At 34.7% G+C, this 24,821-nt stretch overlaps 1 protein-coding gene across 2 annotated transcripts in view; it reads left to right on the top strand.

The window, feature by feature from the left end:
- The window catches only part of PCDH15 (protocadherin related 15), a 613,865-nt gene that overhangs the window by 230,804 nt on the left and 358,240 nt on the right, over window positions 1-24,821 (top strand). For both annotated transcript variants that reach the window (XM_045581870.1, XM_045581869.1), the window contains exons 4-5: window positions 5,911-6,071; window positions 14,927-15,082. In XM_045581870.1, the coding sequence (XP_045437826.1) occupies window positions 5,911-6,071; window positions 14,927-15,082 (317 nt within the window). The remainder of the gene's footprint in view (window positions 1-5,910; window positions 6,072-14,926; window positions 15,083-24,821) is intronic.

The following is a 24,821-nucleotide window of genomic DNA, read 5'->3' on the forward strand; positions in this document are numbered from 1 at the left end:
CATAAATTTTTGTATAATGGGGATACTTTGTGTAGCACCTTTTACTTACTATTTCCTAAATCCATCCCTGTGTGTTTTTCTTTTAACTAAAGCTAATAAAAACATGTTACTTAGTATGTACTTAAAGCTAAAAAAATGTTACTTAGTATGTACTTTTTATTTATTTATTTATTTATTTATTTACTTACTTACTTACTTATTTAAGGGAGGGGTATAGGGGGAGAGAGAAAGAGATGGAGGAAATCATCATTGTGAGAAAGACACATCAATTGGTTGCTTCCTGTACCTACCCTAACAGGGAGGGTGAATGAGGATCAAGCCTGCAACCCAGGTACATGCCCTGTACCTTAAATCAAACCCACGACCTTCACATGTGCAGAGAAACACTAACCACTGAGCAGTGCCAGCCAGGGGTCTTTTAAAATTAAATTTATTGGGGTGACATTGATTAATATGTTCATATAGGTATTCGATTATTCATTTTATTGATATTTTCTCCATTTAACTACTAGTGAACATATAACATTACATAAATAAAATTTCAAATAAAAGCTAAATATAATTACAGATAGACTGCCTTCAGCTTAATATACATTACAGAAAGTAGTATTTTGTAATTATTTAAAAAGCATTAAAGTGTTTCCTTGGGAGCATATAAACATGAGGATGCCAAGGATACAATAAGAATCTGGGGTAAGGAAACAGAAGTATCACATGGAACAACCCAGTCCGAGATGCTGTTAGGACCTCCCTCTCTTCTCCCCTCCTCAGTGCCATCCTTCCTGTACCACCTCACAAAGCTGTGCATGGGGCTTTTGTTTCCTTTCCCCTAAAACAAGTTCTTCAAAAGCAGGCACTTGATCTTTACTTTTAAATTGTAGCCAATGGAAAAGGAACTGACATTTTTCTCTGGGACTCAAATTTACAATTCTAAAAGCTCTTTGGTTGCTAGCCCTGTGCCAGATGCCCAGAAGACTCCATGAAGATTGGATGGAGTTTTATAGAATGGTGGCTTCTGGACAACTGGGAGGAAGCACTCCTTAAATTCTACATTGCAAACAGACAAAGCTGTTATGAATATGTTTCTACTAATAATGTGAGTATGTACACATGCTCATTTTTCTAAATACTAAGATGTATTTCCCCAATATTAGGCTTTCTCTCTCTCTCTCTCTCTCTCTCTCTCTCTCTCTCTCTCTCTCTCTCTCTCTCTCTCTCTCTCTCATACACACACACACACACACACACACACACACACAAATTCCTTTTGATTTATATAAGCATGAATTTCTCTTTAGTGTGAACACAGGAGTAAAATTTGGGGTCACAGAGAAAGAAATATGATCCCACGTGTAAGTTGTGTATACAACAGAAATTAGGAAACCTATGTACAATAGTTTACCAAGCTGAGGTTTGACCGAAAAAGCTGCTTCAGCAATGTAGAATAACTCCTTGATAACTAAATAATATAATTTGGGTAAACTTAGCATTATAAAAATGATTGTAATTTCAAAAACTTTGGCTCATTAGCTTTAAAAATACAAGACACCTATGATCTGCTTTATTCTTGTTTATGTTTATGTATTTTAAAACCAATCATCCTCATGAATGATTTGACATGAATACAAAGAAAAAGGCTGGAACACTTGAGGTCTTCTTTTATGAAAGTCTCCCAAACCTGTGGTGATACAAAGAGATACTTGCCGGAAAATTCAAGTCCCAGTCTAACCACTTCAGCTTGACTCCTCTTGTTGGTGTCCCCATGGTACACTCAGAACTCAGTCCACTGACCCACCGCAAAGCCTACCCCACAATAACTCAAACTTGTGGCCCTAGTATGCTTCCTTCTCTACCGTTTGTCTGAGTGTGTTGATCTTTCCACTCTTCAAAATGTCTTCTCTTTCTGACCACTCTTTTGTTGATATCCATGTCTAGCATTATTTTAAGTTCTTCTTTGAGTGCCTATCCACTTGACCAGCTTTCCAAATGTTTTCTTTTGGCAAAGAAGCTTAATCTTTTTAAAAATGTTTTATTGATTTCAGAGAGGAAGGGAGAGAAAGAAGGAGAGACAGAAGCATCAATGATGGAAGAGAATGGCTGCTTCCCGCACATCCCACACTGCAATGCTTGGCATGTGCCTGACTTTTTGAATTTTGGGAATCAAACCTGTCATCTCTTGGTTCATAGGTCAACACTCAATCACTTATCTACTTGGGCTGGGTGAACCTTAATCTTTACTATGATATTGTGCAAGAATTCTGATAAATATTACTGAATTTATCTGTTTGTCAAATAGAGCAATTTTAAATTAAGAATCTATTCTTTTACTTTCTGGGCATTATCAACCTGAGGGTGTTTTTCTTTGTTTATTTAATTGAATGCAGTGTTTTTATGCAGAAAAGACTATTAGCATTCTCTTGGGTATTAGTATTAGGTTATTAAGAGTTATAATTGCAAAATCACAGTTTTCTTTTTTCTTATTCAACTTATACAACTTTTAACTTATTTATAGTACCAGTAAACTAAATATAAAAATTGGACAATCACTTATAATTGGATTTATGGTTAACAGTGGATCAATTCAAGTTGACATAAACTTCTACCTTAAATAAGAAAGTACTAGGTAAGAACAGATTATGGAGATGCAGTTTCGGGTGTTTAAAATAGTTTCTATAACACATAAAGCATTTATCTGACTTTCATCCTAGAAACTAAGCAGACAGGTCTCTTTGGGGTTAACCCATGTTCATTAACTTATCCATTTACTTCCATGAAATATTTCTCTGTTCTGATTTACTCTGTGATAATAAAAGGATAGGACACACTGTCATGCAACTTTCTTCTAAGTGCTGCGCAGTGTGACCTATCCTTTTATTTTTAACCTATCTGTGTCTTTATTTTTAAAAAAATATATTTTATTGATTTTTTACAGAGAGGAAGGGAGAGAGAGAGCTAGAAACATCGATGAGAGAGAAACATTGACCAGCTGCCTCTTGCACAACCCCTACTGGGATGTGCCCGCAACCAACGTACATGCCCCTGACCGGAATCGAACCTGGGACCTTTCAGTCCGCAGACTGACGCTCTACCACTGAGCCAAACCGGTTTCGGCACCTATCTGTGTCTTTATATTTAAAATGGAAACAAAAGGTCTTATGGACAAAAGGGAAGCTTGCAAAATAGAGAAGAGGCAAGGGGGCCACATTCTTTCTCTGTGCCCAGATATTCTGCTGGACAATTACTGACCAGCATTTTCTCAGACATCACCTACCAGATCTGGAAAAGCTTGGACCTGTGGGAAGTTACAGTCCCCTTTGCTGGGGTGGAAATAGAGTTTTGGAAAAGCCCATGGCTTAACGTTAACTTTAGCTTGGAATCACTCACTATTCTGAGAGGAGAACGGAGACAGGGTTGTTCAGGCAAGCCAGACTCAACACCCATGTTCATAAACACACACACACACACACACACACACACACACACACACACACACACAAATAAAAAACTGTTGCTTCCAGCATTATGTCTGCCTTAGCTGTGCTTCTATCTCTTACCCAAACGTTTAGTCGTCTGGAGTAACATGGCCTATGAAAATCTTGAAATATCTTTGACAATGTGAATGGAGCATTTTACTGAAAGAGAAGCAGAGATCTCTCTTGTTCACCACACTAGTGCTAGAAATATTTACAGTTGAGTTTCAATTGTTGAACACAGAGTGAAAGGCAAGAACTAGAAAAAATATTTAGATCATTTCTATGAAACTAAAAATATCACTAAATAATATATAAGTCAAGATACAGTGTTTTAGTTTCAATGACTTACTAGTGATTACAATAGCTATTACAGTTCTCTCTGGTTGTGATGTATCTGTGTTACAAAGGAGAGCTCCTTAGCCCCTCATCTGTGCCTGGGTGGTGTGTATGCAGACTGTAGAAAGATCTGCTGTTATGTACCATTGAATCAGGGCGTACATGTTAATGTTAGTTGACTTAACTGTTGTAGATTTCTTTGTGTTTTTTATCAGAAAAAAATCCCATTTAATTTTAAAGTAGATATTGAAATGCAGGCTAAATAATTTTTCAAAGGTTAATTATAAGAGAGAAGTATTTGTAAATGAGTGTGTATCAGGCCCTAAAAATATTTGTAGATCAGAAAATGCCATAATTATCTAATCTGTACTTTGAATGTATTATCTGTAGGTTATCTGTTTGCCATTTCAGTCAGTAAAATAGAAGGATAAGTTTAACTTTATATAAACATGTGTGTGTGTGTGTGTGTGTGTGTGTGTGTACTAGTATATTGAAAAGTAGAAAATATAACCTGCCATTTAGAAAAGTGTGTGTTATGACAGAATGCATGTTTAAATGTTATTTAGATCAGTAATTTTCAACCTTTTTAATCTCATGGCACACATGAACTAACTATTTAAATTCTGTGGCACACCAAAAATATTATAATTTGCCTAACTGACCAAAAAAATTTGGTTTAATTTTGCTTCATTCATCTTGGACACCTATTGTTGTATAGACTGTTGTAATTTTTTTTTTTTTTTTTTTTTTACAATCTAAGGCGAAAAAGGTCAGTGCCCTTGATTAAATAGTCAGATATTGCATGTTTTAAAATTTCTTACAGCACACTGGCTGAAAATAATTGACTTAGATTATTGTTACAAAAGACCAATGGTTACTTCAGCATTTCCTAGGCAGATGAAGTTCATTAGAAATAATACGAGAAAGAAATATTATAGATTTGTAAATGATTATTATTATCTATTTGCAGAGAAAATCTTGTAAAGGGGCCATCCTTTTATTTGCAATTATGCAATGATATAAAATTTAGGCCAATTCTTTATTGTAAAAAAATGCAAAGTATATATTTTGCATGATTATTTTTCAATTTAGGTTCAATATTATGGATTATCTATATATTCTTGTATGCTATCTCAGGGCAATGCATTCTCTAGATCTATGACATTTATCTTCATGTCTTTAGGAGGGTACATTTTTATTTCCATAGCCACATCTCCCATATGCCATGAGTTTAGTTTAAATGGATCAGCTAAAATTGATTTCCTTAAGCAACATTGCATTTTGTTTGGAAAAGAGACGGTCGCTGGATGAGGAAGAAAATGAGACATGGTTTGCGTCAGTATTGTTTGTGTTCAAATTGTAAAATTCATGGACTCTTTAATAGAGTAGGGAGGATTGGAGATGTACTCAATTTTAGCTCTTATTCAGCAAATGTCTACAATTCAGCTCACTAAAGAATTGTAAGGAAGAAAGCATTGAAATGTTACATCGGAAGAGTGTGTGTTCCAGTCAAGTACTCTAGACAAGTCTTAATGGCTTCTTTTGTGTGTCTGTATGTTAATTCTGTCTTTCACATTAGAATTTATATTTTATAGATTTTCTTTAAGATAAAAGTCAAAATGAGCAGTTCTCACCATGGGATACTCAGTTACTGCTTTTTCTCTCCCAGTCTCTTATTTTGGGGATTTCTCCTCTCTTATCAGCAGTCTTACTGAGGGAACTGAAGTACCAGCCTCTGTTATTATAGGCATTTCCTTTTGTTCAGGATAAAATTCAGTGGTAACTCCTGTGGGAGGTGATGGACACGGAGGACAACAGATTGCTGTTGTTAAAGGTAAATTAGAAATAGATGATAAAACTCACTAAGTGTTTGAATCTCTGCCTCCCAAACTTCATCTCCCCAAATGACAGTAATAAATAGCATAATAAAAGTTTTATTTAGTTTTTGGTCTTTTTGAAACAGGAATATTTCCCATATCACATCAGATATGCAGTTTTTTTAAATTATTAAATCAGATTTGCAAGTCAGCTAGCATATTATCTTTGTTAAAGAATGCATGCAAGTAGAATCTGTATTGAAATAACTCTCCTTGGTTTCCAGGTACCATTATAGTGGATAACATGCTGATCAAAGGGACTGCTGGAGGACCAGACCCCACCATAGAGCTCTCTTTAAAGGACAACGTGGATTACTGGGTGCTGCTGGATCCCATTAAGCAGATGCTGTTCCTGAACAGCACGGGCAGAGTTCTGGATAGAGATGTTAGTGATTTCTTTCTTTATTACACTTGAAGTGTCTGCATGTGTCTATTGATATGATATCTAATTTTCTTTATATAATTTTAGTTTATTTTCCATGTTCATCAACAAAAACTTGTTTTTAGCTCCTTAAAAAAATAGGAAAGAAAGGTCCCCTCCATGTCTGACAGAACCATCATATCTTTTATCTGTCATCCTGGAAGTGAATCATATTTCTGAACAAGAGGCTAGAGTGTTCTGAATGAAGGAGTGGTAACCTTGGAAAAGTAGGATAAGCACAGTGGTAATCCAGGGTGAGAGCTAGACATGCAGCTACGTGTTGACTTGAGGACAGAGGATTTGGTGGGAATACTAATGGCGGCTGTTCTTGCACGCACTAAGCGCTGGTTGAGAGATGAGTTTGCAGTGATGTGCCTATAGAGCTGTAGAAGAACTCACAGAAGTGGGCCCAGGTCTCCTGGCAATGTTCCTGTCCAGTCCTCCCAGTCCAGTCATTCTCAGGCAGCACGACCTAAATAGCACTATGTTACCAACAGCTCAGTTACCAAAGTCACTGAATGTATCATCTCTGAAACAGTTTAAAAACTTGAGTGTATTTATTTCAATGTAACTTTATTCTCATGTATTTGCAGTTCAGTCTTGTGAGCAGGGAAGAGTACGTGGGGAGTAGGGGTTTCAATAACTAGTAGTAACTGTGCAGGACCTTGGGAAAACTCAAGGAGGATATATAAACATGCCTACTCCAAAACTTTCTAGTTTATGAAATTCAAAGATTAGATATTCAGTTCACTGAATGATTTCTCCACATCATTAAGGACCTATGATCAACTTTACAGTATGATAGAGTAGATGATCCCTAACGTATTTCACATGTAAAATTTAGAGTCTTTAAAATGTTCTAGTGAGGTGGGCAATACATAGGATTCTCCCACCAGGATAGCTGTCTTCATATACTTGCACACTTTGTATACATGGGTATCTTTGTATACTTGGGGAGATTCATAATCTATATAATAAAAGCCTAATATGCAAATTGATCAAATGGTAGAATGACTGTTTGCTATGACATGCACTGACCACCACAGGGCAGAAGCTCCACGTAGGAGCTGCCCCCAGCCTGAAGACCCCAGGCCAGCCAAGGCAGGTGCCAGCGGGGGGCCCCCTGATTGCTCCACTGGTCACCCTGCAGAGGGAGGTGACTGGCAGTGGCAGCAGGGAGCAGGGCCAGCTGGCAAGCAGGTGGCAGCAGGGATGGGGCTGGTCAATTGGTGGCGCCAGGCTGGCCAAGGCAGGTGCCAGCAGGGAGGCCCCCAATCACCCCACTGGTCACCCTACAGATTGCCCCTAACCACCAGCCAGGCCTAGGGACCCTACCACGCACGAAATCCATGCATTAGGCATCTATTATAGTTTAATTCTAATTGAGCAATGGTGGCATACTTGAAACGTGGGTAGCAGTAGAGAATAGGAATAGAACTGTTCGGCTCAACTTAGGGACAATAAGCATCCTTAATGCTGTCCCCATCCCTCCCTCTCACAGCCCCCACTATGTCCTTTTACCACAGAAGCATGCGTTATGTGGGTGACTAAGAAGATGTAAATGGAATAAAGACATCTGCTATCCTCAATTGTGTCTTCTTCGTTTACCTTATCATAAATCCTACTTTTATAAACCAATCTGAACAATGGCACACATTGGCAAACTGCAGGATTCCCCCAGCCCCTAGCTGCATTACTCACAGGCATTCTTTACTGGCCCTATTTAGGTACGTCCGTATCCAAGTCATATGAATTTTATAACATGCTAGGGGAATTATAGAATATTTATCTATTTGAGACCACTATCATTTTATATTTTGTATCCTTTTTAAAAATCACCTTATAACCCAGCCACCAGGAGGTTGTGCTTCTTTTCCCACTCAGGGCCCTTAACCATGTTGCAGCTTGATCCCCAGTTGGGGACATGCAGGAGGCAGCCAACCAATGATTCTCTCTCATCATTGATGTTTCTTCTATCCCTCTTGTCCTCTACCTTCCTTTCTCTGGAATCAATAAAAACATATTTTTTTAAATCACCTTATAGCTAATTATGGTAATTTACTGGTTCACTACTAAATTACTTTTGGGAACCTATTTTTATATAAAAATCACACTAATAAGTCTGAATTATGAGTAGAGAGAAAGGATATCCTCCTATATAAATAGTCTTCCATCTCTCCAACCTATAAAGCTGTTTAAATGGTAATTACTTACCAAAAATTATATTACTTTTCAAGATAAGTATCTGTTTTCTTAGTATTTTTTTTTTATTTCTAATATGGGCATTATTTATTGAACATTGGCTAAAATGAATCTATGTCATGGGGATATATTTAAAATTGATTTGGCCTGAACATAAAAATGCAAAAATATGCACATGTATCATTTAAAGAAAAATTCAGACTGGTTTATTAACATACTAATGAACATTAAGTTCCTTTCCATTTGAAATGTTATTTCAAATTAGGAATGCTATGGTCAAGTTAAAAAAGATCGTTTGCAAATTGAAGTGTTGTCAGTGGACAGCTAATTAAAATTAGCTAAAGATGATGGAGACTAGGTCATCTAAAGAAAATTAAATGTAAAATGAATATTGCAGAGAAAAATCTGTAAATTGGGAAAAATAAGACCTGCAATGTATTACCATTAAGCAAATGCACTTACTGAAACAATGGCAAGACATTGAATAGAAGATACTCCAAACCTTATTAATATGAAAATTTAAGCTTGTATAGTTAAATAAATTCACACCAAAGATTTAACATCACCATCTTGCACAGGTACTTTCTTTTGGTGGTTAGACTTATAAAACCTGAATTAGAATAGACGCCACTTGAGGCTTCCTATGAGTAGGGACATGATGGCCCTCCAGTGTTTTTGTTTGTTTGTTGTATTTTGTTGCTATTGCTGTTTTCATTGTTATTGTAACACTAAAGGCCCGATGCATGAAATTCATGCAAGAGTAGGCCTTCCCTTCCCCTGGCTGCTGGCACCAGCTTCCCTCTTGCACCCAGGACCCAGGCTTCCCTCTGGCTCAACTTCGTCTAGAAGGACTTCTGGAATGACATCCAGTCTAATTAGCATTTTACCCTTTTATTATTATAGATATTTTACTGGCCCCACTGCTCTGGTGTACTCAGTGTTTACATCAGGAAAGTTTAATGTAGATACTATAAATGAAGTCCACACTGCTAATTAATAAGGAAGCCAGGTTGCCAATTTTTGTTTGTTTGTTTAATATCAGGGAATTCTTCTGGAATAAACATGTGGATTGCATTAACCTAAGAGTTAGAAGTATAATATAAATATAAAAATAGTATGAAGAGTCATGCAGAAGAAATAAGAAGTATAGATGTAGTTCAGAGTAAGCTGAGTAGAAGTAGTAGCATGTGTGAGAAGAATAACAAGAGTGTAAAATACTATCAAGTTTAGACCTGCTAGCTGGTAATGGAGGCCATCAAGTTAAAGAGCAACCATAAAAGGGGGGAAAAGACAATCTGATGTATAGAAACTATTAAATGTTTATATCATGAATATATTGGATCATTAAGAAATATTTCACCAGCATTAGATTTCCAAGAGTCATGGGGAAAAAATGATAATAGGCTGAATGTACTTTTTAATGTATAGATTTGTCAGTAAGACTTCATCTTTTGGGGGGCACTTAGTATTCTGATCAAATCTATGGACTCATTTCTCAGGGAAAAGTTTATTTTCACATCAATAAATTATTTGCAATTTCAAGAGTTTCACTAACTATCAAGATTGCATAGAGCTCAGGTTACAGAACTTGCCTTGGGTAAATAACCTTTTTTAAATTATCAATTTGAGAGAGAATCTTATATCTTTAAATTAGTATTTCCAAACAGAACTAAGAGAAGGAATGATTATTTACCATATATGTTAACTTTTATATCACATCATACTGGAGTAACTTGCAGTAGTCATATACACTGAGTGGCCAGATTATTATGATCTCTAAATGCATAATAATCTGGCCACTCAGTGTGTATTTTATATAATAAAAGACTAATATGCAAATTGTCTCCTCAACCAGGAGTTCAACCAGTAGTCAGGCTGGCCAGCCATCCATGTCCACTCCCCCTGTCCAGGCTGGCTGGACCCCACCCATGCACAAATTCATGCACCAGGCCTCTAATATATATATATAATCTTGCCACTCAATATATATATATATATATATATTGGCAAACTGCAGATCTCCCCTGGACCCTAGCTGCATTACTCACAGGTATTCTTTACTGGCCCTGTTTAGGTATGTCCGTATCCAAGTCATATATATATATTAAGTGGCAAGATTGTTATGCATTCAGAGATCATAATAATCTGGCCACTCAGAATATATATTTGTGCACAGGGGAGGGGAGTCCCCTCAGCCCAGCCTGCACCCTCTCCAACTCAGGACCCCTCGGGGGATGTCCGACTGCGGCTTTTGGCCCAATCCCAGTGAATGGGCCTAAACCTGCAGTTGGACATCTCTCTCACAATCGCTCACTAATCTCTCACCTGCCTGCCTGCCTGGTCGCCCCTAACTGCCCATTGCTGCTGGCCAGGTCGCTCCCAATTACCTTCTCCCTGCCAGCCTGGTCACTTCTAACTGACTCCCCCCCCCCCCCCCCCTCCCCACACACACACACATGTCTAGTTGCCTCTTTCTGCTCCCCCTGCCAGCCTGGTCACTACCAACTGCCTCCCTCTGATGACCTGGTCGCCCTAACTGCTCCCCCCCTGCTGGCCTGGTCGCCCCTCATGACCCCCTCTCTGGCCTGGTCACCCATGCAGCCTGCTGTCAAGTCATTTGGTGATCCCTCACTACCCCCCTGCCGGCCTGGTCATAGGCAGCCATATTGTGAGGGCATGAGGGTCAATTTGCACATTACCTCTTTATTATATAGGATATATATTTCAGAGAGGAAGGAGAGGAAGAGACAGAAACATCAGAAATGGGAAAGAATCATTGACCAGCTGCCTCCTGCATGCCCCACAACCTGGGCATATGCCTTGACTGGAATCAAACCATGGTAGGTAGACGCTCAACCCCTGAGCCATGTCAGCAGAGCACTTGTTGAAGTCTTAATGATTTCTCTATATATTAGACACTAGCCATCTTTTTAATAACATGAAGTAATATGTGAATTGGGGAAAAATAAATCTTAATTTATTTTGATGCATTTCACTTTGTCCTATATTACCTTATTTGGGTTGTGAGTTTATCTTTTTGCTGTCACAGTGCTTTCAGGGTTTTTATTTTTCTTTTAAATCAAAATGTAAATGTCTTTATCCTGAAAATTCTCAATCCAGTGTCCATCTGGTATGTGTACAGTATAGATTATTGCTGCTGAAAAAGTTGTATCTAATCACAACTGAAAATTAGTCTCATTTAATTGTAAAATAATATATACCTGGTGGTAAACATATCAGAAAAGAAAGCTCAAGTCAATGGAGGCTTTAAAATACTGAGTAGTTTAAAATTTCAATAAGATTTTTCATTTTGTAAAGATAGTAAATACATAGAAAGAAAAATCTTGGCAAAAACCTTTTATTCCTGTGAGAATTGAATACATTTTGCCTTTGCCTTATGAAAAATAAAATCAATTCTTATACAGGTTTGCTAAAAACTTATTTCCCTCTAAATTATTTAGCCCATCAAATAACATCATTTCTGGAAAAACTCAATTCCCTTTAGATTGAAGATGTGTGCTATAATCAATACTGTAATATCAATAAATTCACTATAATAAACTTCACTTTGAATGTTGAATCCAAAGTGGATTTCTGAAAAACCCTTAACTCAATTTTCTATTTTTGTCTTTTCACAAATTACACAGTTCATACATATTTGTTGTCAAGTTTTTATTCCTTTACTTTCTACTTCAACTGTACTTTTCAAAGATAATACCCATCAACTGTTGGTACATATTATCCATGTACTTTATGCATATCAAAATCTATACACCAAGATATAAATATGCAAATATACATTCAGAATGTTATGCTAAATATTCATTTTTAAACTAGGAGAATAGTTGGCATGCCTGTGAATATATACATTTTGGTTGTTTTAAGTAATTGCCCTCTAAATTTATACACACTCTTTTATTTTTTGTTTAATATTGAAGCGACTTAAGAGAATTAGACAGAATAAAATTGTCATGACTTATTTTTTCCCACCAGTTATGAAAGACAAACCACAATTTCCCTAACTCATTCCTAAAGACTTTGGATTCCCCAAACTCTCACTAATGGACTTAATAGAACTACACTTGATATATTTATGACCTTTTTAAACAGCAGAATAGAATCTATTCCAATGTGAGATCACAATGTGTGTTATATATTAGCTGCAGGGAATTCTTGCCTTCAACATGATCCATTATGGTTGAAATTTATTGTTAGCTAAGTTCTATCCATACTACTAACAGTTGCATGGGGAGCTAAAATTGAGAATGACAAGAGTTCCAGATGACCTGGGTATGTCTAATTTATGGGCACTTATAGGACTAAGTGGGCTCAGTGCAGTATGCATTTGATCCTCTACTTGCAACGATTGTGACCTTTCTGTCCTAGTGCTTCCACTCATAGAATTAGAGGTTGAGATGAAATGGTTTTATAGGTCTCTCTTGAAATATTTAGAGGACAAATAACCTTAGAAAAACATGATTCAACTGATTGTCTTCCAAAAGAGGTGTGCCAAAGGTGTGCCAAAGACTAATAGTACCTGTATTTATTGTTTTTTACTTTATGATTAAAATATGCTGTCCAATAAAGCAAACACTTTAATAACTGTAGTAAAGAGGTCATCTAATTCAAATTATTTCCTTAAAACTTTGAAGATCTAGTCTTATGAAATAATCTTTTTATTCTCCTCAACCTTGAAAATTTTAATGATGGAGCTTGTCTTATAGGATAGTCTATTCTATTCTGCACCATTATGGATTACTAGAAAACCACTACTTACATTGAAAACATATGCTTTATAAAACTTTTTATTCATTGTTCTTATTTTAGCTCTCTAGAACTGCAATAAATAAAAGATCCTTGATCATTTCACAACTATTCAGATGTCTAGCAAATACTGTATTTTTATCTTAATCATCCTCAAATTTTAACACATACTTGAAAGTGTTCAGATTTTATATCTTATTCACCCAGAATATGGTGCTTATTATAACCCACCTATCTCTGCACCTGATATGATCAATGAATATGAAGTATTATTTTTCCAGAAGCCCACTCACAGTGTCACTATATAAACTTGATGTTCATTTTGTATATATATCATACAGTTATAAAACTAAGTTTGAAAACCAAGTAGGCTCAGGTATACAGCCATCTGTCATAGGCACAGTGCTGGTGCATGTGTAGAGAGATTTTGCCAGGACTGAAACAATACTCCAGGTTTTGTAGAGCTTTAAATTTAGAGTAGGGAGATAAAGTAAAACAAATATATAAAATATGTACTATGTCAAGTGTTGGATGGAAATTGCAAAAAAGAAAACTAGTGAAGGGAGAAATAGAAAAGAGAAATCGAAAAGTGCTGGAGACATAGTACTTTAGATGGTATAAGAACAGGTCATTCTGAAAATGATATATTTATAGGGGTAATTTTATGATCTGAAAAATATTTTTTAAATCACAAAGATACATGTTTTAGTGTTAATCCTTTGACTGTGGAGTCAAAGAGATGTAGGTGTGCATCCCAATTTTGCAAGCCCTAAGCTCTGGGACCAGAGTAAGTGGGTTCCCCTTTGACAACACTTTTCTCCTTCAACAATTTATCATAAAAATAAATTAAGCGATTTAGTACATATTTAGGTATAGAATGTTTATTGAAGTATCATTTATAATGATAAAAACTGACAACATAAAACATCTCATTATAATTTTCTAATTAGACAAATTACGCTATAGAATTAAAGTGGAGTGAGTACTCTGAAACTACAGAAAGTAGTTTCATAGTAGTATACACCAAGATGTTATAGTAAATCTATATTTATAAATATGATATATTCATTCTGTGTATGTTTATGTGTATGTGTATAATACATATATATCTGGAAAGGGGGAAATATTAGAAAAATAAGCATTTAAAGGTACAAATAGAGTATATTTGATTAAATTGTGAATGGGTTCTCTTATTTACATTTTGATTTTTATCAGATATCAACATATAATATTTTAGCCAAAACCGGTTTGGCTCAGTGGATAGAGCATTGGCCTGCGGACTGAAAGGTCCCAGGTTTTATTCCGGCCAAGGGCATGTACATTGGTTGTGGGCACATCCCCAAAAAGTGTGTACAGGAGGCAGCTGGCCGATGTATCTCTCTCATTGATGTTTCTAGCTCTCTATCCGTCTCCCTTCCTCTCTGTGAAAAATCAATAAAATATATTTTTAAAAAACATATATAATATTTTAGCAAAAATATAGACACAAATGTTAAATATCCCTTCCCCAAGAATTTTATTATTAACATCATTTTTATAAATTAGAAGTTCATATAAAAATTTGATCCATCCCATCCAATCTCAGCATTCATTTTATGGTTGTATTTATCACCATCTTCTAATTGTGAGCATGATGCTACTTAAGATGCTATATTTTGAGACACAAAGTTGAACATGAAGTAATCTTAATCATTTTCTTGTCCTTAAAATAGTACAAATTGGATCAATTTGTGTAGATTATTATCATGTAAAAATGAACAAGCATATAAAATTGTATTAAATAGTGCTTTGACAGCAATAATAATAAAGTGAGTTTTTGTTTTTTTAATAAACGTACAATTTCTGTATTTCAGCCACCAATGAACATACACTCTATCGTGGTGCAAGTCCAGTGCGTCAACAAAAAAGTGGGCACTGTTATCTACCATGAAGTTCGAATCGTGGTGAGAGACAGGAATGACAACTCACCCACATTCAAGCATGAAAGCTACTATGCCACTGTGAATGAGGTCAGTCTCTAAATGTTCTCTTTGTCCTTTTTTATACAAATAACTGACTATGCTATAAATGTTTTGAAATGAGTCTTCTATAATAATAAGCTTGCCTGTTTAGAAATATCAAGAAAATATTTTAAGGAAGAGGGCTTTAGAGGGAATAAGGCCTGGATCATTCCTGACATGATTTTAAGAATTTTCTTTGCTATAGGAAATGTTTGATTTATTTATAATAATGACCAAAATATTAATGCTCATGATCAGTATGCACAATTTTAAGCCTGAATCCACCTGTATGCCTACTGACGCTCAACAGAAGTTATTTGTTTTCATTGTAAGGAGAAGAACTAATTTATTTTTGTATCTCTGAAGTGTTTGCAGTAATTAAATGCTGGAAGAAAATATCTATTTAGGATTCTATCAATTTAAAATCTTTCCTCAATTTTAAAATCATTTTGGTGCATTCAAAATATTTCAATACTAGAAGCTCAGAGCATGAACTCATGCAGCCCTGCCCACCCCTGTGTGCCTTGCCTCACTCCCAGCACCGCCCACCCACGCTGAACTTTGGTGGTTAAGGCATGAGGGCCACAGGAATTTTATAATATAGATAACTCACAATTAAATTTTTAAAAGAAAATTCTGATAAAATTATTAAAATAATCAAAAAAGTAATATTATTGATTTTATTAGAACATGCTTTTGTTAGTTTATTAGCTTTGTTTTTTTTGTTTGTTTGTTTTTTGGGGGGATTGTTTTTGTTTTGGGGTTTTTTATTTTTATTTTAAAATAAAAGAGATCTGGCTCAAAAAACAAACAAACAAACAAACAAAAGCATAGATTCCTTTTATTTAAGATCCCTTTTATTTTAAAAAATTACTCTATTATAACATTTTTGTTATTCCATTAAGTCAGAAAACATTTTAAAGTCCCTCTAATATCATCTATTATGTGTATTTTAACAACAGAAAAAAAAGGAACCACATTTTAGCGGTTCTTCTTTACCTCTAAGATGCTCATTGAACCTTAAAAATATGTACCTACTTAGGATGAAATCAGTGTAATTAGGGTATTAGTTACACAGCATTGGGCCTTTAACCTCCACAAGCTTTTGAAATTGTTGGCATGTATCCTATTTATCTCAACATTCTTCTATTCAGCTGAAACCGGTTTGGCTCAATGGATAGAGCGTTGGCTTGGGGACTGAAGGGTACCGGGTTCGATTCCCATCAAGGGCATGTACCTTGGTTGCTGGCATATCCCCAGTGGGGGGTGTGCAAGAGGCAGCTGATCAATGTCTCTCTCATCGATGTTTCTAGCTCTCTATCTCTCTCCCTTCCTCTCTGTACAAAATCAGTAAAATAAAATAAAATAAAATAAAAAATAAATAAAAAAATTATTCTATTCATAAGAAAATTAAGAAATGATGTTTTTCACAATCTGAGACTTTATAGTTTGTATTACTTTAAAATAAACACATCTCTTTTAAGTTTTAACAGGACAAGTTACTGATCAGTCAAGGCTTAACCTTTTTGAGTTACCATGACTGAACAGGTTTCTACTAAAAAAGACAGATGCTAATTAATGTAATTAATCAGGTTACATAATTATTTTAGCATCTGAAGTATATTATTTCAATGAAATTTTTCTTTTTTATTTCAGTGATAATTTCATTTGGGCATAAACTTATATTCAGGTGAATTATGTTAGGCACAGATCTAAATGTAATATATATTTTATACCATATTTAAACTATTCCTGGATCCATATATTTAACTTTTGTAAGTAAATATATAATATACAAATTGAAGTTCAAAGTATTAAATGTGAAAATGTGATTTAACTACTTTCACTTACCCCACCCAAACTTTTCAGCACGTTGCTGAAAAATAATGTTCTCAAATACTATTTTAATCATGTCACTCTCCTATTCAAAAATTGTATAATTTAAAATTATTGCCAGGAAAAAGGCCATCTATCTCTGTTGACTAACTAAAGGCCTTCCATAATACGACCTTTTGTCAATGTATTTTTAACTTCAAATTCTTTATGATAAAGCCTCACTTCTTTCAGACTAATTTCTCCCTCTCACAAATATTTCCACTTCTTGGGCTTTGCTCACACAGTCCATTTTACTTAGAATGGCAGCCTCCTTACCGTGCAAGTCCACAGGTTTTATTCATCTTTTAAGGATTAACTCAGACCTATTTCTATTTCCTATTTTTAAAGTTGTCCCCAGATATTCACATTCATTTATCTTCAGTTTTTCCAAACTCTCAAATACTCATAGTATGGATAAATGTCAATTACAGCGACATAATCTATAGAAAAATCAAACATTTTGTTTGCAGAGGTCCAGAGTTCTTTACAAAGCTGTACGTATATGGTTTTCTCTCAGTACATTTCCCTATAGTCAACTGAGACAGTCCTTTTTCACTGGTACTGTGTTCATATTTTCCATAGTTTGATAATAATATCTCCCTTTGATTTTGCTCGTAATATTTAATCTATTTTCTTGGGGAAAAAAAAACACACAAAAAGTTCATTTAAACCTCAAAATATAATTGCAAGGAAATAAACCAATTTCACTGTTGTTCTGATCTTTTATTTATTTGAGGAGTTCTTCCATAGTAGTACTTCTCTTCATTTCATTGGCTAGAATGGATATGTAAATCCATTGAAATTATATTAATATATACTTATGTTTATGTGTCTACACTCCAACTACAATGCTGCTTTTAAAATAAAATTAAATACATTTTACTCTTCTGTGAAAGATTGCAAAATATTTTCTATGCTGTCTCTTTTTCTTTTACTTTGCTTAATATATTTTTATTGATTTCACTGAGGAAGGGAGAGGGAGAGAGGGGCAGAAACATCAATGATGAGAGAAAATCACCAATTGGCTGCCTCCTGAATGCCCCACACTGGGAATCAAGCCCACAACCTGGGCATGTGTCCTGACCAGGAATCAAACTGTGACCTCTTGATTCATAAGTCATTCTCAACCACTGAGCCATAGCAGCTGGGCCTGTCACATTTTATTATAGGCATGCAGTTAATACAGAATGATCTAAATGGTGTGTATATTTGTTTGTTTGTTTAATCACTCGGAGTTTAATAGATTGTTGGTTCAAAATATTTTACTTCATCAAAATCCTTAAGACAGATATAAAGTCATTATAACAATTGTATAAAAGAAGTTTCCAAAATTAAAGTCCTGATTAGTCACTATGAGAACACTGAGCCCTGAAGCAATAGCATGAATTGGCTATGTTAAACTGGTCACAAAGTTGGGAGTAAAACCTACATTTTTGGTTCAATCATCCCTTCACTGCTTATTGGTAGACATCCTATTATATTAACTAAATTACAATCATTTTCATGTAACTGATTTAAAAATAAATATCAGGGTTTATACATATAGTATTGTATCATCTACCAAATAAAAGAGTAACATGGTAATTGACCATACCTCCATAATACCCACCAGCCATCAGGAGTGAATATGCAAATTAACAAAACAAATAAGGTGGGTTAATTTGCATGCACAGGCACTGAGCTGCTGGGGCCAGGGCGGGATGCTTGTGTCATCACCATGGTGATGATGCTGGTGTTCTGCACCACCCCAGCCACTCTGGGACCATGGGCAGCATGGGAAGGCAAAAAGGCAGCTCCAGCCAGAGAGGAGGTGGTGCCGGAAGCCAGGGAAAGGAAGGCCCATTCTTGCATAAATCTTCCTGCATTGGGCCTTCGTGCATACACCCTTTGTAAGCATGTTCTTCTATTAATATGTCAAAAATTCTAAAGCCTATATCTAAATACTGACCAAGGACTATCATGAGGTTTATAATTCCTTGTTTGTGTGCAAGACATGAGACATTGCAAATATTTTTCTCTGGGTAATTTAAGACTCTCAAAATGAATGTCTTGTTCAACTACATGTATAATAGTTGTAAAAGCCAGCATAACATAAAAGGTATTTAATACTAACTGATATCAAATGCATGTTTAATTAGCATGTTTATTTTACTCTACTTCAAGTTCTGCTATACTTAATTCTCTGAACATGGCATGATAATGTCCTTCAACAACTCCTTAGATTAATGTGCTCATTAATTTTTAAAAATTGGATTCTAAAATATTTTAGTTTTTTTTAAGGTTTAACAGAATGATTTAAAACATTTTAATGATGCTCTCAATAAGCAGAAACCAAAAGCTTAATTTCAGTCAAATTAAATTCAGCCAAATTAAGCCATAGAAATATATGATAATCTCTTTCTTGTTTTCTCTCTTTCTTCACACACACACACACACACACACATGCTCACACAAACACACGCATATGCACACACACATGCAAACTCTTAAGTCTACCTTATTTAATTTTTTGATTAAATATTAGTTTAAATGTTTATTATATATTTATAAAAATTAAGTGTAATATAAGTGGATAAATTTTTATCTTTAGAAATATATTTCTTATAATATGTTCAAAGCTTAGACTTTGTTATAATGAAAGTGATTCATGAAATAGTATTATTGTATTTTTATTATTTATTTAAAATACATCAGAGCTATTTATACATAAATAATATTAATAAAAGTAATGGAATACCATATAACCCTCATCCAATTTCCCCTTCTGTTAATATATTTCATTAGTATAATACATTGTTTTTTTTTAATAACTAATGAACCAACAGTGAAACATTATTTACTTGAATGAATATTTTATTCAGATTTTCTTAGTTTTTATCTAATATTTTAGTTCCTTAACATTTTCTTGACTTTAATGACCTTAATAATTTTCAGGAGTGGGACGATTTATAAGTTATTTCTTATTTTGGGTTTACCTGATATTTCCTCATGATGATGGATTTTGTTCAGGAATACCACAAGATGCTGTATTCTTCCTAGGACATAGCAAGAGAGACATACAATGTCAATGTGTTCCGTTACTAGCAATGTTAGCTTTTTATTGCTTTACTAAGTTAGTGTCTGCCTCTTCTTTTCTACTTTATTTACTAATTATATTTACTTAATAATTAATAAGTATTTAAAACTATTTGATGAAGAATGAATTTAAGACTTTGTAAATATCTTATTTATCATCATATCTTCACTCACACTTTTCTTTTTTTTATTATTATTATTTTTTTAATTAATTAATTTATTTTTTTTACATATTTTAATGATTTTTTTTGCCCCCCTCCCTCCCCCATATCCCCTCCCTCCCCATAGTTTTATGTCCATTGGTTGTACTTTCACTCACACTTTTCTTAGTGATTTATAAAACATTGATTTGGCCAAAACCGGTTTGGCTCAGTGGTAGAGAGTCGGTCTGCAGACTGAAAGGTCCCAGGTTCGATTCCGGTCAGAGGCATGTACGTTGGTTGTGGGCACATCCTCGGTGGGGGGTGTGCAGGAGGCAGCTGGTCGATGTTTCTCTCTCATGGACGTTTCTAGCTCTCTATCTATTTCTCTTCCTCTCTGTAAAAAATCAATAAAAATATATTTTAAAAAACATTGATTTGTTGAAAAGCCATTGATGAAAATGCAAATTATTATGGTGTATATATTTTCTTCATTTCATTTTTCTCCCCTCTTGATCATTTAGTAGCTGCTGTTTCAGGCATTATAAAATGCCCTGGCAATAAATGTTTGGTTACTAATGAGAAGGTTAGCATACTGAAATCATAGTGAATAAAGGAATTTATGAAATAATTTGCTTGCTGAAAATCAACCTGTTTTCAATAGCAGTTATTATTCAATATGAGTTTTCTAAAATGCAGGCAAGAACTAATTTGAATTTATTTGTTTTTCTGTAAAATATCTCAAAAGCATTTTTTCTTAGGGCTAAACATAATTTATCTTTGATGGAATACATCATCCAAATTGCATCATTTCAGATTATCTGTGCATCTTGGGTTTTTTAATGTGTCAAGCTCTATTTATTTCTTCTTTTGTTTCCCCTCTTCTCAAAAGTTTATTATTAGTAAATTATGAAATTTCTGAAATAAAATATTTCATAGTGCTTGAGACCATCTGTGTTGCAGTCTTTATCTATAAACAGAGAATATGCCCAGAAAATCAGGCTAAGGGCTATGAGCAAGGGCAAAACCACAAACTTGATGGCAGCGTCACCTACTGGAAAATCAAGTTTCCAGCAGCCAACCTGGCGAGTTATATAAGAACCAGAGAAGATACACAAGCTTAACTATGAATTCAGACACAGAAGTAACAAAAAATCTGAAGCAGGTATATTAACAGAAAATTCCAGATGTAAGCAGGACCAACAAAAAATATCTCCAACTCAGTGATAATTAGGAAAACATTGAGATGTCTGATACTTTAAAATGCAAAAGCAACAACACAAAATTTCAAGAAACTGAAGAACCAAAGAAAAGTCATCATCAAAAGATAACAATCTATTGTACAATAATAAAACTAAAAAATATGGATATTGGTGATTTACCTGATAAAAATGTCAGTGTAACTGTTTCAAGGAATCTAATACTATAAGAAAGCATAGAAAGACAATTCAATAAAATCAGGAAATTATACATAAATAAAATGAACAATTTAACATATATAAATCATCAAAATGAAACAAACAGAAGTTTTGGAACGGCATAATTCAATGAACAAGATGAAAAACACAATAGAAAGTATCTGCAATAGAATAGAACAAATATTTTAAATAAGGTGTCTTTAAACAAAAAATACATAAAATAAGGTTATGTATTGATTAGTTGATAAAAAATGTTATAAGTGGAGGTTATAAGAACTTAACTCTGTATTCTCCTAGCAATGTAATAACCTTGTATTCCTTTAGGAACAATGATTGAGTCTTTGTTCATTCAGTGTCTGTGGTAACTTTATAGAAAATAACTACCTAGAGTAATGAAAATCAACAGTATTTATATAAAAACATGAATGCAATGCTTCTGTGGGGAAGTATTGCCCATTAAGATTAGTAAGGACAAATGTTTGCTTTGGGAAGCATAGTTCATAATTTTCATGTTGGCTTGAGTATCTGTGGGTCATAAGATATCTAGACAGTTAACTGAGAAGAGCTCACCTTTTACATTCACATTCTAATTTCCCTCATGCATCTTTTTGAAATATTGAATTTTCTTGCATTTGTTTTCTTTAACAGTTACATATTTTGCATTTATTTATACATTTTTGTATTTCCCAATAGCTGTATTAAATCATTTGTGAAAGAGCACATGAACTAAATAAGTTATACCCTCTGGCAGCTACCCAATCTAATAATCATCCCATGCATAAAATGCCCTTCAGAAAACCAAATTTATTTTTCTGAGGCTTGTTGGCATGTTAAAGGCCATAGACCATGCTATTTGCATGGTAGATGTGCCCTGAGAACTGTGAATAATAAAATATAGGGCAATACATTATAATATACTACTTAACTGTCATGTGATGATTTAAACTTCCACACCACACTATTTTAAAATTCTCAAAGCACCAGTGTGCAATGGCCCCTCTAATGAGAATAAGTAAGGGTAATATGTGCGTATTTCTATTCATCTACTATGTATGTGCTTATAGATATGTATATATTTTTATTGGTTGTACATGAAAATTAATGAAGTAGGATTCTGAAATCTAATATTTTTTAAAACCATTTTGTGTATTCTAACTCTCAACTCTTTATGTGCATCTAGTATAGATTATTTCATTGGAGCCCTTTTTGTCTTGCCAGACTTTTTATATTAGCACAAAATATTTTACCTTTTTTTTTTCCTTAGCTATTTCTATTATACTAGTTTCAAATATTCCACACCCTAGCGCATATCTGAACAGACTAACTATCTGAGTTGTAGGTTGTGTTTGTAATGTGTAGATCCATTTTAGTTCTGATATTTTAATTCAACCCATGACACAGTGATTTCCTTTTCCAACAAAGATGTTTGAAGAAATAATTTTGAGTTTATTTCATTAGATATCTGGAAACATATTGCTATCATTCAATTTTAAAATTGCATAATTTAAAAATCAAATCACAGCTATATAAGAATGATAGAAGTTTTTTGAGAGAGAACAGTGTCCTTCGGGTCAGAGGTTACACTAAAAATATATAAATTTTACTTGGAAGCCTTTTTAGTTAACTAACATTTCCACTAAACCCGTACTCCAATGGTCTTTTAGTACTACTTGTGCTATTTTTTTCCAATTTATTGGGGTGACTTTGGTTAATAGGATCAAATAGGCTTCATTTATAGATTTCTATGATACAAGATCTGTATATTGAACTGTGTGCCCTCTACCTAGAGTCAAATATTGGCCACCATATATTAGGCCTCATCTCACCCCCATGTTCCCCACCCCTTTCCCTCTGGCAACCACCACCTTGCTGTTTGTGTCCATGAGCTTCAGTTTTATATCCATAAATGAGTGAAATCCTATGGTTCTTATGTTTTACTGATTGGCTTATTTCACTAATCATAATATTCTAAAGGTCCATCCATGTTGTCGCAAATGGCAGTATTTCATCTTTTCTTATGGCTGATTGTGTATATGAATCAAGTCTTCTTTATCCAGTCCTCTATTGCAGGACACTTTGGTTGTCTCGATATCTTAGCCACTGTGAATAATGCTGTAATGAACATAGGATGCATATATCTTTGTGAATACATGATTTCTAGGTTTTTGTTTGTTCGTTTGTTTTGTTGTGTTTTGTTTTTCTAAGGAGAGGAATTGCTAGGTCAGCAATACCTGGTATTCCAAGGAGAGGGATTGCTGGGTCAGATGGTAACTATCAAGTTAAGGCTACATGCGTTATTTAAGTTGTATCTCTCACTTCATTCTCAGTTCTCTTTGACCTGTAGAAAGTCAAAAGTTTGCTTTTTAAAGCTGCCTGCCTGGAGGACTGACTATACCCACTGAATGAAATGGGATACTAAAATCTACCACTGTTGTACTTTGTACTTTTGGTATATTTTTTAAATCATAATTGTATTTTATTTTTCTAAGTTGGAGGCTACAAATTGTAGGAGTTACTGTGCCAGTGGATATGTTTTGTTTGTTCCATTAAATGTATAATTTATTTATCTAAAATCTGATGCCAACCTTAGAATGAAGAGGTTATTTATAAAATTAAACTATTAGAAGACTTAGCAATAATGACACCTTATTCCATTATGCCAAGAATTTGCTGGGGCTGAGGAGCAAATAACACCTTAGAGAGGCTACATGCTCCTCAGTTGGTATCATTCCCATCAGGCTGTTGAAGGTGATCCACAAATAAGTTGGAATACAACAAATGAATAGGGATACTCAGGGAAAGCTTGAAGAATGGAGACTCTGGATGTAGGGACAAATTGTGCAAAGACCTACAGGTAAGACAAAAGAACAGTGAGTTTTTGGTGGAGATCAATCTATAATAATAAAAGCATAACATGCTAAGTAGACTGTACATCCTTCTGGAGGAAGCCTGGGCTGGGAGGGCCGAGCCCCTGGCTCGAATTTCGTGCATCAGGCCTCTGGTAGGAAATAAAGCCAAACACCAAGTCCTGGTTGTATATGCCCCATTAAGTTTTGTGGTTGTTGTTTTAATCCAAATGAAAATATATGACCAACTCCTGTCACATAACAGCTTCCTACTCGAACAATCTTGTGAGCACGAATCAACGCCCTCCTTTCTTTCTCCTTTGCTAGTAGGAGCATCTGTTGTCTTTGACATTCTTGCTGAAACTTGCCACTTGCATGTAATTACCGACCTGAA

Source organism: Pipistrellus kuhlii, unplaced genomic scaffold (assembly GCF_014108245.1).
Source record: "Pipistrellus kuhlii isolate mPipKuh1 unplaced genomic scaffold, mPipKuh1.p scaffold_m20_p_15, whole genome shotgun sequence".
NCBI lineage: Eukaryota > Metazoa > Chordata > Mammalia > Chiroptera > Vespertilionidae > Pipistrellus > Pipistrellus kuhlii.